Source organism: Balaenoptera ricei, chromosome 6, assembly GCF_028023285.1.
Source record: "Balaenoptera ricei isolate mBalRic1 chromosome 6, mBalRic1.hap2, whole genome shotgun sequence".
Lineage (NCBI taxonomy): Eukaryota > Metazoa > Chordata > Mammalia > Artiodactyla > Balaenopteridae > Balaenoptera > Balaenoptera ricei.
The window spans coordinates 67,068,029-67,086,254 of record NC_082644.1 but is presented as its reverse complement, the minus strand read 5'-3'; the positions used below and the strand labels follow the sequence as shown (position 1 = coordinate 67,086,254).

At 40.3% G+C, this 18,226-nt stretch overlaps 1 protein-coding gene across 2 annotated transcripts in view; it reads left to right on the top strand.

The window, feature by feature from the left end:
- Nucleotides 1–5,941: 5,941 nt before the first annotated feature.
- Nucleotides 5,942–18,226, top strand: part of PDCD1LG2 (programmed cell death 1 ligand 2) — a 73,107-nt gene continuing 60,822 nt past the window's right edge. For both annotated transcript variants that reach the window (XM_059926431.1, XM_059926432.1), the window contains exons 1-2: nucleotides 5,942–6,015; nucleotides 14,748–15,053. In XM_059926431.1, coding sequence (XP_059782414.1) covers nucleotides 5,958–6,015; nucleotides 14,748–15,053 — 364 coding nt within the window. In that variant the 5' untranslated portion in view covers nucleotides 5,942–5,957. The remainder of the gene's footprint in view (nucleotides 6,016–14,747; nucleotides 15,054–18,226) is intronic.

Genomic DNA, 18,226 nt, shown 5'->3' with positions numbered 1-18,226 from the left:
TAAGTACTTACACTAGAGGTGAGTAGCAGATACAATTGAGGCAGAAGAAATAGACTAAGGCAGTTAGAAAAGACTTATCCACTTCAGTTGAATGCATGAAATGTAAGGCCACTTAAGGAGTTATTTATGATGCAATACAATTTTTTAAGCTCATGAAGAAATTGAGATAGAAGAAAAATAAGATTAGAAAAAATAAGATGAGATTAGGTGTGAGATTAGACTTCTCAAAGCACCTGTGAGGTCCTAGTCATGGAAAGCACATGTGTTTCTCTGTGGCCAAGGCAGGAGGTGCCAGATCAGGGAAGGTTTTGTAGGCCACACTAAAGGAGAACTTCACCTTGCAAATAGTGGGAGTTATTGAAGTCTTTTAAGCAGGAGTGACATGGTCAGATTTGATTATTCAGTATTCAAGAGATTGTTCTGCCTGCTAGGTAAAGAGATAGTTCATCCAACAAATATTAACCAAGTGCCTACTTATTGCCAGACTCTGTTCTGGGGCTGAAGGCATAGTAGTAAGCAAACAGACAACGATCCCTGTCCTTTGAGTGATTATATTCTAATGGAAGATAACAGGTAATAATATAATAAACAAGTACACTATATGGTAAGTTAGATGGTAATGAAAGTTTTGGAAAAGAAAGACAGACAAGGAGAATTGGGAATGCTGGAGGGGTGGTGCTGTTGCAGTTTTTTGCATAAGGCAGTCTCACCAGAAAGAGCAAAGAAAGCATCCAGGTGTAGGGACAGGCACACTGGCAGCAGGATCCACGCTTGAAGGGATGGATTTGGGGAAGACACTACACAGGCCTGGAAGTGGGCTTAGGGCCATTTGGGCAATGAATTCCAGCATCCCAAGGACCCAGATTATAATGGGTAGTGGGGGGAGGTCAAGAGGTCCAGATGACACCTCTCAACCCAGCAAACACCTCACACTGCAGGGAGGGGCATGGCTACAGTGCGCTCATCTAAAGCATGGCAGGGGGACTCAAGACAGAGGCCCCTATTACCTGGGTTACTGGAGAGACTTAGGAGTTTATTCTCAGTGAAATATTGAGCCATCAAAAGGTTTTGAGCAGACCTACTTTGACTTACATTTTTAAAGAATCACTCTGGCTCCTGTGTTGAGAATCAACTGTAGGAAGGCAAGGTTGGAATCACCAAAAGACACGATAATGGCTTAGGTTGATATGGAAGCAGTGAGACATGGTCAGATTCTGGATATATTTGAAAGAAGGGCCTATAGGATGTGTTAATGAATCAGATGCTGGTGAGAGAAGACAGGAGTCAAGGATGACGCCAAGGTTTGTGATGACAAGAGAAGGATGGAGCAGAAGGAAACAAGACTAGGAGGTAAAAATGGCAGTGAGGAGGCTCTGCTATGGTGTAAGGAGAAATGACGAGAAGCTGAATTAAGGTGATGGCAGTAGGGTGTTGGGAACAAGAGGCATCATCCAAGAAGTATCCAGGAAGTAGAATTAATAGGACTGGGGGATGGACTGAATGTGCAAGATGAGCGATGTGTAGGTTTAAGATGACGCCCCCAGGATTCCGGCTTGAAGCAGGAGTTATTATTATTGGCACTTTAGGGAAATGGGACACAAAAAGTTTTCATAAACTGTCTAAGGTCTTAGAGGCTAATAATTTGTAGACTCAGAATTTGAACTCAGATGTGTCTGACATTAGAACCTGAGCTCTTCACCATTGCATGGGGCACTTTATCCCTAGGAGAAAGAAGGCTGCTAGTTGGAAAGTACCTTTATGACAGTGTTTGTCTCTCAGTTGACTCAAGGAGACAGTGTGCAAGGAAAGTCCCCTTGGATGGGCAGGGAAGAAGGGGAAGTTAAAACGAGTGATGAGTGAACCAGGAGTCCTTTCTGTTGCCAGAACTGCATGTTGCATGCTATCCTTTTGTACTCTAGGAAAAAAAAAAAAATGCTGGGCAAGTGCTAGGCTGCAGGTGCAGCTTAAAATGGTATCTTTTCTGGATATATTTGCATTTTCAGTAAGGAAGAGGGTTTTCAAGTCTAGCTAAGGTGTGTCTTGAGCATTTCCTGGTAGAAAGCACTAGATTCTGTTCCTAGTTGTTATCTTCTGTAATATTTCCCTCTCTAAACTAAAAACAAGAATACAGCCCACTGTGAACCTTGCATTCACTTCTAGCTACTGCCTCATGTCTCTGCCCCCTTTTATAGCACTATTCTCTAACAAGTTGCCTATATTCTGTTGTCTCCACTTCCTTATTTCCTATTTTTATCTGTACCAGATCTATTGATACTGTGTTTATTCAGGGTCATCCATGACCTTCATACTGCTAAATCCAGTTCTCAGAAACATTTGGCTCAACTGATCACTCCCTACTTCCAGCACTATGTTTTAAACTCTAGGTTTTATTATTATTTATTACTATTATTTTATTTATTATTATATCTATTATTTTATTATTATTTAGGAATGAGGCCAACAGATCAGGAGGTGACTGCCATTGAAAAAATAGTTTGTTATACTCACAGATCCCAAGAGAAAGGGGCATGCCACACCATAGTGGGCCATACAGGCAAATACCAGGGTCACACAGGAGGCAGAGGGAGAGGGGGAAAAGTGGGCAGGAGCCTCTACTGTGGCTTCCACAGGAAGGAATGGGGCTAGTTTGTATAATTTCAGCAGACTCTGGGGGCATAGGGGTATCTGGTATCTGGCCCTAGGGTGATTAGGGCAAATAGATAGTGACCCAGAGAGTGAGAGCCCAATAACGAGGTGATTGGAGGTAGGGCTCTGGACTGGTTGGTTTGCATATGAAAGGCACACTCAGGGGACAGTTGTTTACTGTCTCTAGGAATTGGCTAATCCTGAGGGGGCAGTCTCTCTAAAGTCAGCAAGATTCCAGATGTCAAAGCATCAGAATACATAAAATAAAAGAGATGGTTAATTTGCCTTTATATCCCTTCTCTCAATCTTCTTTGCTAGTACCCTCCCTCTCAAAGACCATAAATGTTGGAATGCCCCATATCTCAGTCCTTTGACACCTTCTCTTCTCTATCTCTCTTTAGGTGATACCATGCAACACCATGGCTTTAAGTAACACTTATGCATTGATGACTCCCAAATTTATATCTCTGCCCCAAACTTTGGACCACCAGTTGTCCAACCACCTACTAAACATCTTTACTTGAATGTCTAATAGACATCTCAAACCAAACATATTCCAAATACAATTTTTGATTTCTGCTCCCTAATCTGCTTCATTCTTAGTCTTCTCCTTTTTAATAAATAGTATCTCCATTGCCCTAGTGACTCAAGCCCCGAACCTAGAAATTTTCCTGGATTTCTTTACTTTTGTCAAACTACATTTCCAACCTGTCAGCAATTCCCATCAAATCTTCTTGAGAATATAGAAGACTTAAATAAATGGAAAGGCATGCCGCATTCATGGATTAGAAGACTTAATATTATAAAGATGGCTATATTCCCCTATGGATCTACAGATTCAGTACAATCCCTATCAAAATTCCAGCTGCTTTTTTTATGTGGAAATAGACAAGTTGATCCTAAAATTCACATGGAAATGCAAGGGAGCAAGAATAGCCACACACACACACACACACACACACACACACACACACACACACACACACAAAGTCTTAAAGAAAAACAAGTTGGAAGATTCACATTTCCCGATTTCAAAACTTACCACAAAGCTTCCACGTAATCAACAATCTGTGATACTGACATAAGATAGACATATAGTTCAATGGAATAGAATTGAGATTCTAGAACTAAGCCCATACATTTAATGTCAATTGATTTTTGGTGAGGGTGCTATGACAATTCAATGGAGAAGGAATACTCCTTTAAACAAACTATGCAGAGTCAACTGGATGTCCATGTGCAAATCAATGAATCTGGAGCCTTACCTCACACCGTACACAAAAATTAACTCAAACTTGATCAAAGACCTAAATATAAGAACTAAAGCTATAAAATTCTCAAAAGAAAACATAGACGTAAATCTTTGTGACCTTGGATTAGGCAATGTTTTCTTAGAGATGACGCCTAAAGCACAAGCAATTAAAAGAGAAAACAGATGAACTGGCCTTCATCAAAATTAAATTAATTTGTACTTTACAGTTAAAACATTTGTGCTTCAAAGAACACTACCAAGAAACTGAAAATACAATCACAGAATAGGAGAAAGTAATTGCAAATCATATATTTGATAAACAGTTCGGCAGTTTCTCAAAAAGTTAAATATAGAGTTACCATTTAACTGATCAATTCCACTCCTACATATATAATCAAGTGATTTGGAAACATGTCTACACAAAAACTTGTACATGAATGTCATAGTAGCATTACTCATAATAGCCAACAAGTGGAAACAACTCACATGTCCATCAACTGATGAATGGATAAGAAAGATGTGATGTGTTCATACAATGGAGTATTATTCAGTCATAGAAAGGAATGAAGTATTGGTAATGTGTTACAATACAGATGAGTTTTGAAAATAATATGCTCAGTGAAAGAAGCTATACACAAAAAACCACAAGACCATATTGTATGATTCCATTTATATAAAATATCCAGAATAAGCAAATTGATAGAGACAGAAAGGAGATGAGTGAATGCCAGGGACTGGAGGGAGAGGGAAGAAGAATTGGGGGGTTTCTGCTAATGGGTATTGGGTTCCTTTTTGCAGTGATGAAAATGATCCAAAATTAGACAGTGGTGTGGGTTGCACAATTCTGTAGAATATACTAAAAACCACTGAATCATCTGTGTCTTAAATATATATGTATACACACACACATAATCCTCTATTGTATGTCAATTATACTCCAATAAAGATATTAAAAATTTTAATAAATTTAAGGGACCAATTTTAATACATTTAAAAAATGTATAAATATAAAAAACCTTCAACAGACCCCTTCTCACCTCCACTAGCCCCACCACTCTGGTCCAAACTATTATCATCTCTGAGAAAACATTTCTTACTGATCTTTCTGCTTTCAATCTTGCCCATCCCACTCTCCTTCACAACAGTAGTCTATTGTCTACACCAAAACTGAATCCTCTTTTAAAAATGTAAATGAGATCATGTCATTCTCCTGATCCAAATCCTCTACTGGCTTTCCATTGTACTCAGAGCAGCTCTGCTTTTACCTGATTTAGATGTATGGCTCCAATTGATTCCCCTTGAAGAAATGGTTCCATGGCTAATAAAATTTTGAAAGCCTCTTTGAGGACAAAAAAAGCTGACGGTGGTATACCCTGTCCCTTTTGCCTTCAACCGTGAGAAGTCCTTGGGTGGGAAAGTTTGTGAGCAAAAGTGGAAGCACGAGAGGTGAAGCAGGACTAAGGTTTGGCACCCACTCAGTTGGGTCTGCAGTTCTCTGCAATCCCTGTCTGCACCTCTTATAACAGGTAGTTCAAGTGATGGGCACACTGGATCACAGCACTCTAAAGAGCTTGACAACTTTACCTGCTCAGTCAACTAGCAAGTATTTATTGAGAATCCAGCTCTGTTCTATTGAGCACTGAGTGTCCAACTCACAGAGTTCCAGCCCAGCTGGAAAAGATGATGTGCATTATTCATCTGATGAACAAGACTGGTTTTCAAGGGCCTACACTGAAACTATGGAAGAAACAAAGAGGTACAGATAACCAGCTGTGTGGGTAACTCATGAGCACTGGTTCATATGAGCTTCTAATTTGGATCGATAAAGGGTGCCTCGCTTCTTCTTACCCCATCTCTCCTCTCCTTTAGGCAATCACCCTTTAACTTCTCTTCCCAGCTCTGCTCCACCATGGTCCACTGCCTCCCCAAAAGATTTGTTTACCAGTCATTTCCCTGTTTTCAGAAGTGAGCAAATGACCAAATCATGAGACCCAGAAAAAAAAAAATCTGCAGAAGGCTCTGAGACTTTCAATTGTCTGTTTCAGATCCGGTACAGAACATGTTCCTCCTCCTGCTAATAATTTTGAGCCTCGGAATGCTGCTTCATCAGACAGCAGGTAAGAAAGGTCAAAGTGAGGGGCCTGAGAAAGAGGAACAGGTGATGACTCCTAGCTGAAGCCAAGGATGAGAATGTAGTCCTTGAGCTGAAGGCTTTCTTTAAGAGGAAGTGTGATTACCAGCTATTATAAGCACAGCCAAAAGAATGGTGCCCAGTGTGGCATGTGCATACCTATGTCCCTGTCTTACAGAAACAGGGACTAAGAATATTGGTCCATCTATCCCCACTTTCCAGTAAAGGTAGAAACAAGAAGACAGGACCATTCAGGCCATGCACCTCGGAACTGACACAAGAGGGCATGGGTTGAGTGTCCTGAAAGGTGAGATGCCAAGAAGCTGTCCTTTTTTCTTCTGTCAGGGACAGTGAGGAGACAAAGGTCAGGGGGACACCTCCTCTTTTAAAAAGCAACAGTAGCAGCCATTGGTCATTCACACATTAATGTGGATTACTTGAATTGGAAACTCAGAGTCTTCCTTGCATCTAAATGAATAATGAACCTTAAAGCTATGCCTTTGGATTTTGAAGAAAGATATTCTACTGGAGGGTGTGGGTAGCAAGGAGGAAAGCAGTTTCAGAGTTTTGCTTTCCTGGGGAAGGTAGTTTAGACTATTCACGTATGCAGTCAGGACCATGAGTGCATTATAGTGGGTGAACGCCAGTAGGTAAGAGAGGAGGACAGAGGTGGACAAAGGGGATTAGGTCCTCTATGATAACAGCCCCGATCCCATGGGAAGTCATCCAACATTCTGCCTTTCATTGAGAAAGAATGCCTTCTTTGGCACTGATAACTTTTTGAAGAGCTTTTCCCTCCCTTCCAGGTGATCCCAGTCACGTTCCTCCCCCTCCCTTGGGCTGCTCAGCCTGGTCTGGCACTAGAGACACTGACTTGGGGCCATCCTTGGAGAACACCCCAATATTCTGCTTACTCTAGCCCTGCCTTTGCAGTGGCAGCTAAAGGAACACTTGATATTTCCTTTCTAAGAGACCCTGCCCTGCTGGGATTTTTAGAGACAGGCAAAATTAACTCTTTCCTTACTTGAATGCTCTGTGGATGCTCTACCATGTTATCTATAAAATAATTTAAAGATTGAAGTGAAAAGCTATTGGAAAATATTTTCATTTCACTTTTTAAATATTTATTTTTAAATTGACATACAGTAAAATTTTACTCTTTTTTATAAAAGCGTCTATGAGTTTTGACAAACACATAGTCATATAGCCACCACCACAATCAAGATCCTGAACAGTTCTATCACCAAACAAAAGCCCTCCCCCAACTTTTAAGCCCAGGTACTCACCGATCTATTCTCTATCCTGTCGTTGTAACTTTTCCAGAGTGTCATATAAATGGGATCATTTATTAGATATTCTTTTTGTCTGGCTTCTTTTGCTTAGCATAATGCATTTGAAATTTTTCCATATTGTTATATGAATCAATAGTTCATTCCTTTTTGTTGTTGAGTAGTATTACTCTGTATGTACATACCACATTTTGTTTATTCATTTCCCACTTGAGGGACTTTTGGGTTGTTTCCTATTTTTGGCAATTATAAATAAAGTTGCTATAAACATTTGTATATAGGTTTTTGTGGAAGCATAGGTTTTCATTTCACTTAGGTGAATACCTAGGAGTGGGATTGCTGAGTCATATGGTAAGTACATATTTAACTTTATAAGAAACCATCAAACCGTTCTTAGAATCTGTACTGTTTTTGCATTCCCTCCAGCAAAGTATGAGAGTTCCAACTGTTCCACATCCTTGACAGCCCTTGGTATTGACATTGTCATTTTTCTTTTTTAAGTCATTCTAGTAGGTGTATAGAAGTTTCTCACTGTGGTTTAATTTGCGTTTCCCTAGTACCTAGTGAGGATAAACATATTTTCATGTGCCTATTGCCCATTCATATATCTTCTTAGGTGAAGGGCATATCAAATCATTTGACCATTATTAATTGGGTTATTTTCTTATTGTTCAGTTTTGAGAGTTCTTTATATATTCTGGATACAAATTCTTTATCAGATATGTGATATACAAATATTTTCTCCCAGTCTGTAGCTCATCTTCTCATTCTCTTTTTTTTTTTTTTTTTGGCTGTGTTGGGTCTTAGTTGTGGCAGCAGGATCTTCGTTGAGGCATTTGGGATCTTTTGTTGCGGGGAGTGGGCTTCTCTCTAGCTGTGGCACACAGGCTCTAGGGCGCGTGGGCTCTGTAGTTTGTGGCATGCAGGCTCTTTCATTGAGGCACGCGAGCTCAGTAGTTATGGTGCGCGGGCTCAGTTGCCCCGAGGCATGTGGGATCTTAGTTTCCCAACCAGGGATCAAACCCTTGTCCCCTGCATTGGAAGACGGGTTCTTTACCACTGGATCACCAGGGAAGTCCCTCTCATTCTCTTAACAGTGTCTTTTGCAGAGGAAAGATTTTAATTTTGGAGATATCCAATTTATCAAATTTTTTCTTTGATGGACTGTCATATCTAATAACTCTTTGCCTAACCCAAGACCTGAAAGATTTTCTTCTATGTTTTCTTCTAAATATTTTATAGTTGTACATTTTACATTTAGGTTGACCATCCATCTTGAGTTGATTTTTGTATAGTATGAAGTATAGGTTGGGGCTTTTTTTTTTTTTTTTGCATGTGGTTGCTCCAGCCCCGTTTGTTCATTTACTGAAAAGACTATGTTTTCTCCATTGATTGCCTTTGCACCTTTGTAAAAAATCAATTGGCCATATTTGTGTGGGTCTTTTTCTGGACCCTCTGTTCTGTTCTATTGATCTATCTGTATATCCTTTCACTTATATCACTCACTCTTTTATTACTGTAGTGTTGTAGTTCAATTTTTTTCTTATATTTTCATTTCAAAACCTAAGGACATCTTGTTACCCAGACACATTTAAGGGGAAATATTTATTTTTGTACTTTGTCATGTCTTGAAGGAAAAAGTAACCCCAGTCTTATGTCTTTCATTGATGTTTCCTTCTTTCTTCATCTACCAGAGAAGAATAAAACCCAGGAAGCACATGACCAGGGTGATGCTTGAGGTCACTCTAGGGCAGGGACCACACCCTGGGTCACTCTACTTAGCCTATAGCTGACCTCCAAAACTATATCTGCTGACCCCTGAGGTATAGAAAGCAGAAGAATCAGGTTGGGGAAGGGATTTCTAATAGACAAGATGTCTCATGCAGCATTCCTGCTAAGAGGAGTGCATGCGTCAAGTGACCAGAGCAGCATCTATTCTAAACCAGGAACTAGAGCTTTCTGAAGGCTGGCTGTGTAAAGCAGTCCCCCCTCCCCTCCCTGCCTACACCCATCCTCGCCTTTCAAATACCTTAAGAAGTCTGTAAACACTTAAGCTTCTGTTGTTAATGGGAAAAAAGGTATAAAATGAGCTTAAAGAGGAAGGTATCTTGGGAGGTAATGCAAATAAATTGTTTTGTGTTTCCTGGAGATGTGACAGGTCTGACTCCATTGGTGCCCTGACTGCAAATAAAAGGCGAACTTCCCCCAAGAACTTTAAAAAAGGCTCCAGCATTACTCAAGCCAGCTATTTTAATCTGTCTAAAGAACGTGCATGTATTAATTTTTCATGCTCTGGCCAAGTCCTTTGCCCTTTAATTTAGTCAAGATGACCAAATGAATGTTTTTTTGGCTTAATTTGCAGTTGTGGAAACTTTCCAGTTTTCTCCTTTGATGACATCAGGAGTTCAATGCTAGGTTGAAGTTTAATTTAATAACCATGTGACATATGAAATAGAAAACAAACATCTTTTCCTTATTATAAAGCTGAAAAGTATATCTATTTCATTCATGTATGTAGTATACACATGCCAGTAGATACATAGTCCTATCTGTTAGAAGTATAAGCTTTCAACACACAAAGATATGAATTTGAATTCCAACTCCATGAGCTCCCACTTTTTTACTTTGGGCGAGTTGTATCATTTCTTTAAGCCTCAGTTTCCCCATCTGTAAAATAGGGGTAGTGACTTCTACCTTGCAGAGTTTTGGGAACATGAAATGGTGATGTACAGTTTAGCCCAGTGTCTGGTTCATTGAGTTTAATAAATGTTATCTTTTACTCTACTTCCCAGTCACAGTCCAAATGTAAACCAATGTTACAACTCTGTTTCTCAAATGTCAATGTGCATGTGAATCACCCCAACCTTGTTAAAATGCAGATTCTGCTTCTCTAGGTCCAGGGCATGGGCTGAGATTCTGCATTCCTAACTAGCTCCCAGGGAAAACTGAGGACAACACTTTGGATGGCAGGATGGTAAAAAATGTTTGCAAGTGCAGGTGTTTTATTTGTCCAGCCAATGGTTTCTCAATGCTCCCTGCACATTAGAAGCTCCTAGGGACATTTTTTTTTTAAATTGATGCTGGGCTCACAAAATAATTAGAATTTAATTTTAGAGGATCCAAAGTGCGGTTTGAGCATTAGTGTGTTTTTTTTTTTAATTTTTTTAAAAAATTTATTATTTATTTATTATTTTTATTTTTGGCTGTGTTGGGTCCCCGCCTCCGCGCGAGGGCCTCCCCCAGCTGCGGCCAGCGGGGGCCACTCTTTATCGCGGTGCGCGGGCCTCCCACCATCGTGGCCCCTCCCGTTGCGGAGCAGAGGCTCCAGACGCTCAGGCTCAGCAGTTGTGGCCCACGGGCCCAGCCGCTCCGCGGCACGCGGGATCCCCCCAGACCAGGGCCCAAACCCGCGTCCCCTGCACTGGCAGGCAGACTCCCAACCACTGCGCCACCAGGGAAGCCCTAGTGTGTTTTTAAAGCTTCCCAGGTGATCCTTATGATGCAAGGTTGAGGCCCTCTCATTAGTGATTCTAATGTGCAGCCAAGCTCGAGAAAAACCTCTTCAGAGAATTGCTTGCAAGAGTGTTCTGATTTCCTCTGTAATTTACAATAAGTAAGAATATTTTAGTATTGCATTTCCTAAACTCGTCATTTTGTATCAAGCTCAAAGTTATCAAGCTCAAAGCTTTGCATGTCTTAGAAGCTTTAGTTGGGGCAAAATAGACCAACTAACAATCTTCAAGTTATTCTGAGCGACTCAGATATGTGATTCATCTTTGCCAATTGCTCTTTCCTCTTGTGAACATTAGATGGAAAATGTCACCTGCCTGAGAGGTAGCATACTTTATGCTTCCAACCTCTGTATATACACACACACTCTGCACAAGGCAGAGGGGAAAAGCAAGCATAAAATTGATTTTTTTTCAAAGGCCCAGACAGTGAAGAGGGGAGTTCTGCTGTATGCTATGGGGAGTTCCAGAGGAAGTTAGAGGCGTTCCTTCTCTCATGAGAAGAAAGTGTAAGTGTGGTAAATAAATCTGCTAAATAAATTCAATAGAGACTACACCCAAAGTCCTCTGATTCTTGTTAAATCTCAGGCTCAGCAATTAACCTTCCCTGCAAGCCCCATTTCTCTTCCCTGTTTCTTGTTATATCATGTGTAATAAAATAAGAGAAGGAAGTACTATGAGGAGAGTAAAAGTAGTGTAAATTCCTGAACCTGATGCATAGAATATGGTTAATACATATTTGATGAATGAATAAATAAATATTATTCTCCAGGGCAGAGTGGATTTGGTATCAGGCAGCTCTGTTTTAATTATAAGGGGACTTAATAACTCAAGTATTTGGAGATGATTCTAATCATAAAGGAATCTACTTTAAAGAGTATCCTATTATGGAGACTCCGGTGAGAGTTATTACAAGTGTTCAGGGGATTCCACAAAATGGAATCATGCGGGAAATTCGGAAGCACGGCATCTTTTCTCACATGTATCGTCCCAGAGTCTTCTCAACCTGGCCAAGCAAATGCTGAATTGGCATTGTTTTACACAGAAGCACTCACATTATAGCCTGCCCCCACCCCCATCCTGCGCAAAAGAGTACCAGGCAGCTGTGAACTCCTTTTTGTATCATAGATCTCTGTCAGAAAGGCACGCTAATGTTCTAGTTGTGGTTAAAACAGGGGTTGGAGGCAAGATATAAGCTCGTCATTCATTTTTGATAAAAACTCACGTGTGTGCACTACACTCTCACGTGTGCTGGGTGGTGATTAAGAATGCCAGTTTGTGCAATTTGGGGCAAGTTGCTGTTTGATGAGAGGAAAGAAAAAGTGAATATGGGGAGGCTCATCCTTTTGTTTTCCCTCTCCCCCTTTTTGTCATTTTATGTTAAACCCTTAACTGGAATTTAGTATGTGTTAGGCACTGGAGATGCCAAAGCAAATTCAACCTGGTCACTGCCTTCAAAGATTTGCAGGATGGTAAGAGGAAAACCTCCAGTCAGAAGAGAATTGTGATGTGAATCATTCAAGCAACAGAAAACCCCCAAACTATTTATACTGTGAAATCTGTTATCCAGGGTGGTCAGAATACCACTTTCTCAAGAATTAAAACATTGTACAAAAGAAAGGTTGCTGACTACCTGCCAAAATAAGACACTTCACATGTGCCATTTTGTCTAGTTTTCCCCACAATGCTGACAGGTAGATGTTATCTTCGACCTTTACAGATAAAGAGGCTGAGACTCACAGAGTTTAAATGGCATGATCAAGATCAAAGGGCTTATAATCCTGATACAGTCAAAATTTGAACCCAGGTCCATCTGTCACTAAATCCCAAGCTCTTTCCATACCACGTTTTATGTGGAAACAACCACTCAAATAGCGTATTCTTAGAAGCCATCCCCAAATATTTGTTAAGTGGATGTTTTGACTGATTAAATGAATGGATTAATGAAGTAAGCTCTACTGAACATAATTTGATCTAATCTTCTGTCACAATTCAGAAGCTACTTCGAGATCTTACACTCAGTCTTAATGACTATCCATTCATTAATAATGGAAACAGCATAATTTTGTACAATTTATCACACTTTATTCATGCATACACTACTTTCATTAGTTTTGCCATGTTTGACTACTCTTTGTGCTATTGTTTTTATAGAATTATCTAAATCAACTGAGCTTTTATTTTTTGAACAAAACAATCTACCCTTGTGGTAAATGGAAAACCAGTATCACTGGTACAGGTAAATAGAGGATATGAGCAAAAATAAATGCAATGAAAGTAAAGTGGTGCTGTTAAATTCTACCCAGATAATAATATCTGCCTGAGAGCTTGTTGTTTTATTAAAAGGAAAAATAGGGCTTCCCTGGTGGCGCAGTGGTTAAGAATCCACCTGACAAGGCAGGGGACACGGGTTTGAGCCCTGGCCTGGGAAGATCCTACATGCCGCAGAGTAACTAAGCCCATGGGCCACAACTACTGAGCCTGCGCTCTAGAGCCCATGAGCCACAACTACTGAGCCCGTGTGCCACAACTACTGAAGCCCATGCACCTAGAGCCCTCGCTCTGCAACAAGAGAAGCCACCGCAATGAGCAGCCCATGCACCGCAACAAAGAATAGCACCCACTCGCCACAACTAGAGAAAGCCCACGCACAGCAACGAAGACCCAAAGCAGCCAAAAATAAAAAATAAATAAAGAAAAGAAAAAGAAAAAGAACCATTGTTAAAGATGTGAGAGTCTTGTTGCAAATTATATGTAATTTGAAGAATTGAAATAGAATTGAAGAGGGAATAAATTCCTCTCTGAATGATCCAACTCCCTTTGGGCCTTGATTCTGCCGTATCTAAAATCATTTTGCATACTTCTAGAAGTATGTGCCTCACATTTTGGGAAATACTGTTTCAAAGGCTACAGATTTTGAAGTCAACCATCTGACTAGCTCTGAATTTTAACTTTACTAACTGTACATCCTGGAGCAAACCTCTTTGACCCAGTTTCCTCAACTATAAAACAGTAATGATAATACATGTTTCATGCTTGTATTTTCAGTATTAAATGACATAGGTTTTTTAAAAAACATTTATTTATTTATTTTGCTGCTCCGGGTCTTAGTTGCAGCACTCGGGATCTTCGTTGCTGCATGTGGGATCTTTTTAGTTGCGGCATGCGGGCTCTTAGTTGAGGCATGCAGGGTCGAACCCAGGCCCCCTGCCTTGGGAGCATGGAGTCTTAACCACTGGACCACCAGAGAAGTCCCAATGATATAGTTATAAAGAGCCTAGAACAGTGGCTGGCACATAGTAGGTATACACTAAGTATTCGTTCCATTCTTTCTTTCCTCTTATTGATAGAAAAGATGCTTCTACAGTAGACTTGTATGATGTGGTGGTTAAGAGCGCTTGAACTTAATACCTGAGTCTGATACTGGCTGTGCAATCTTAAGCAAGTTGCTTAACCTTTCTGTGTCTCAGTTTCATTTTCTAAAAAGAAGATAGCTCTACGTCACTGGCTTCCTGGGGAGACTAAAAGAGATCATGTGTTAGCAGAGGCCTAACACCTAGTAAGAACTCAGTGGGTGATAGTTATTACTATCACCGGTGAGAGGAGGTAGAATTTGGCAGGGAATGATGTAATTTGACCCATATGAAGAAAATGAGTGTGGATAATAGGGGGTAGGAAGGCAGTCAGCTGCACAGGTGAGGAGTGTTGAGAGGCAAGAACTACCTCAGAGCAGCAGATCAGGAATTCTACTCTTTCCCAGAACGGATGGGGCAAAGGAGAGAAAGGAACCTTCACAAATGCCCAGATAATGACAGGTATCTCTTGGGAAATGGGGGTGGGATGGGTCTCCTCAGATCCCACTCTGTACAGAACTGAAATGTGAAGGCAGACAATTTGAGAATGTCTTATTTTCTGTTCAGCTTTATTCACAGTGACGGTCCCGAAGGACATGTACACGGTAGACTACGGCGGCAATGTGACCTTGGAGTGTGATTTTGACACCGGAGGTCATGTGGAACTCAGAGATTTAAAAGCCAGTTTGCAAAAGGTGGAAAATGATACAACCTTGCTCAGTGAAAGAGCCACTTTGCTGGAGGAGCAGCTGCCCCTGGGGAAGGCCTTGTTCCACATCCCCCAAGTCCAAGTGAGGGATGCAGGGCAGTACCGCTGCCTGATCATCTATGGGATCGCCTGGGACTACAAGTACCTGACTCTGAAAGTCAAAGGTGAGTAGTTCCAGGGACTGGAATACATGGAGGCATCTCTCCAACACAGGACCTGCATTAGCTGCAAGTAACAAGCTCAAGCCAAAACTGGGAGGATGGCTATAAAGAGACAGAGATACCTCAGAGAAAACAAAAGCACCTGCTCAGAAATATTTTTTGATATCTGAGTATAAATCAGTGGAGGTGAGGGTAAACAGGGGTAGAGGGAATAAAACTGGTCTAGAGAAAGCCAGGAAAATGAGTCCCTGAAAGGTGGGAGGGTACCAAAGATAAGTTTTGCCTAATTCACAGGAACAATACTGACTTGCTATTAAACTACTCTTTCAGAGTTCAGAGTTTTTTAAACCATGATTTGCCACTCATTAACAGATTAGAATATCAGTTTAATGAGTAGCAACCAGGTGGGTGTTTTTTACCAATAAAATGAATGAACTGAATGAATAGAATAGAATATATCAGGGCATCACATAGTAGGGCTTAGTGTTGTTTTGTGAAACACAAATTATTTCAGAGGGGTGTGTGTATGTGTGTGCGCACGTGCGTGTGCATCTTGGCTCGTGGTGTGATAATTTTTTTCTCACTCTGGGTCATAGTCTAAAAAGTTTGGAAAATGCTACTCTAGTCCCAGCCTTATCTATTGCACATGAAACAGCTGAAGTCCAGAGAACTGAAATGGGTAGCCTGAGGGAGCCAGTGAATCAATAGCTGTCCCCGTTCCTCTGGGTTAAGGGCTCTCTCCACCACAACACGAGCCAAGAACCTAAATCTGAAGAGAATCTTCAAGTTGTAGTTTGTTCTCGGAGAGGTCATATGAGAAAAGACATGTAACAACTGTAGAAGAATAGATTTAGCTCTGTTCATTGGCTTATGTTTTTCAGCCTTCGCTGACTGGTCTGAGTTAAACTATGCCAGTTTTTCTCTGTCCCCTCCCTATTCCACACATTAGACTCAGAGGATATGTTCTGTCTTCTGGAGGGTCTGTGGATTTTGGTCCCTAAAGACCATTGACCTTGACAGCCATGGGGTGACTTTATGATCTGGTATAAAGAAGGACAAACTAGAATAATTAGACACGAGGTTGAATGTTGTTTTCACCTGACCTTCGGCAGGTTATTTCACCTCTCTTGATCTCACATTTTTCTTATTTGTAAAAGAATAGCAATAGTAGCATCTACCACATAGGATTATTGTAAAAATTAAAAGAGATAATGAACATAGAGAACTGATCATGGTGCTTGGCATATGGTGAGTGCCCAGAGGTTTGGATCAAAGACCCTCAATTACTGCAGGGATGGTGCCCTCTTACATCTCAACTAATAGTGAGTCATCAGGAAAGCCCTTAGCTGGATGTAACTGCCTTCTATCTTTATTGCATTTCCTACAAACAGGCATCAACTGGGAGGAACTCCAGAGCATTGAAGTTAGTGTGAGTTCAATCAACTGGAGGAGAGAGGGCTCTACATCCTCACAATCCCCTAGTGTACTTGGGTATCTGCACCCCTAAATCACTGCCCCATGTTTGTTGATCTCTATTTGAGTGTTATAATGCATCTAGGGTCTTTGGGCAATTTGGTACCAGTTCCACTCTTTCTCGCTCGGGCTGAGGGATGTCCCAGGGCACTCTGCCTGCTTCCTCACCTAGACCAGGGATGAATCAGGTGAGGAACAGATTTATTCCTCAAACCTTAATTAATTAATTAGTTAATTAATTCCTTAAACCCTTAAACCCTTAATGATTTTCCAGCTAGAGTATATGGGATCACAAAGACTTTCTATGGGATGCATAGCATAGGCAGTTTTAGGAAATTAGTTTCTAGATCTTCATCTTCCCCAAGTACTCGTTCCCCAAATTGAGTGAGCCTGAGAATATGCCTTCCAGGCAAGGCTCTTGGGGTTCTCCTAAAACACTTCCTCTTTTATTTTTGCTTTACCCACTTCATAAAAAAGCCTCCCTTTCACCCATCATGAATACAGTGCATTGCCCTGAGGTATAAAATCCTCCATAGTGATAAACAAAAGAATGATTGGAAATACTGATACCATACCAAATTGTAATGACTAACAAATCCTTCTGCAAACCAGGAGGTATCAAATTCTCTGTTTTCAACAAAATTGAAGGAGGCCCTAATAGAGTTAACAGCTGATAATAAAAAATAAAGTAAGTTTTTGTCATATAAATCATAAGGCTTTCAAAGAATGAAATGATTTTACTATAACCGAACTTCTTCCATTCCTACCTACTCATTCATATGAGCAAGATTCCTTAGCTCTTATAGCTACAAAAAGTGAAAAATAGAATTGATGCTGAACCTTGTCTCATTCCAACCATAAGTCATATGCATCCTTAGATTCATGAACAGATTGAAAAAGAGAGCCCCATCCATCCCATTAAAAGATACATTTCCAGTAAACTTTTTTATGTTTAATAATTATCAATATTCATAATATTTTATGTTTTGATTTTACATGTACTGGTAATAATGGAAATTAGATTTCAGTGCAGAAGAAAACTTTGAACACTTAAAGCCTCATGGTCACAAGAAAAAAAAATTTAATTTCAATAGCTATACATGTTTTGTTGTTGCAAAGAAACAAAAGGATAATCACCAAAAGAGTGTTCAGACATGTTGCATTAGGATAAAATTCTGCAGAAGTGGAATGGGAACTGATATTCGAGGAATAAAAAGAAACAATGTAAAGTTCTGACCATTAGAGAAGAATTTTTGTATGTATTTTTCAATGGATGGTGATGTGTATGAAAGACACCTTCTTTGATTTCTAGGTGACATTGGATGCATTTGTAAAGAGTGAAATAATTGCCTTACTAAAAATATGTGTTTATAAAGGGCTAAACATCATATATTTTTCCAATATAGAAACCTATGATATATTCTAAGAATGAATTTAATAAATATGTGAGAAGGAGCACCCTGCATCACGATTGTTTTAGGAGAAATGCAAGCAAAAAAAAAAAAAAAAAAAGATTGAAGACCAGCACCTAAGGATATTCTACCCAGATGAGGGGTGTCTGAAGGAAGCAGGGGAGATCTGGGACCCCATTTAGGGTGCGCTTACATAGAACAAGACTAGAGGAAGGATGTGCTTTGTCCTTAAAATGCCTAAGTTTTGGCATACACCTTGAAAATAGGTTTATAGCATTTTCTTTGATGTCT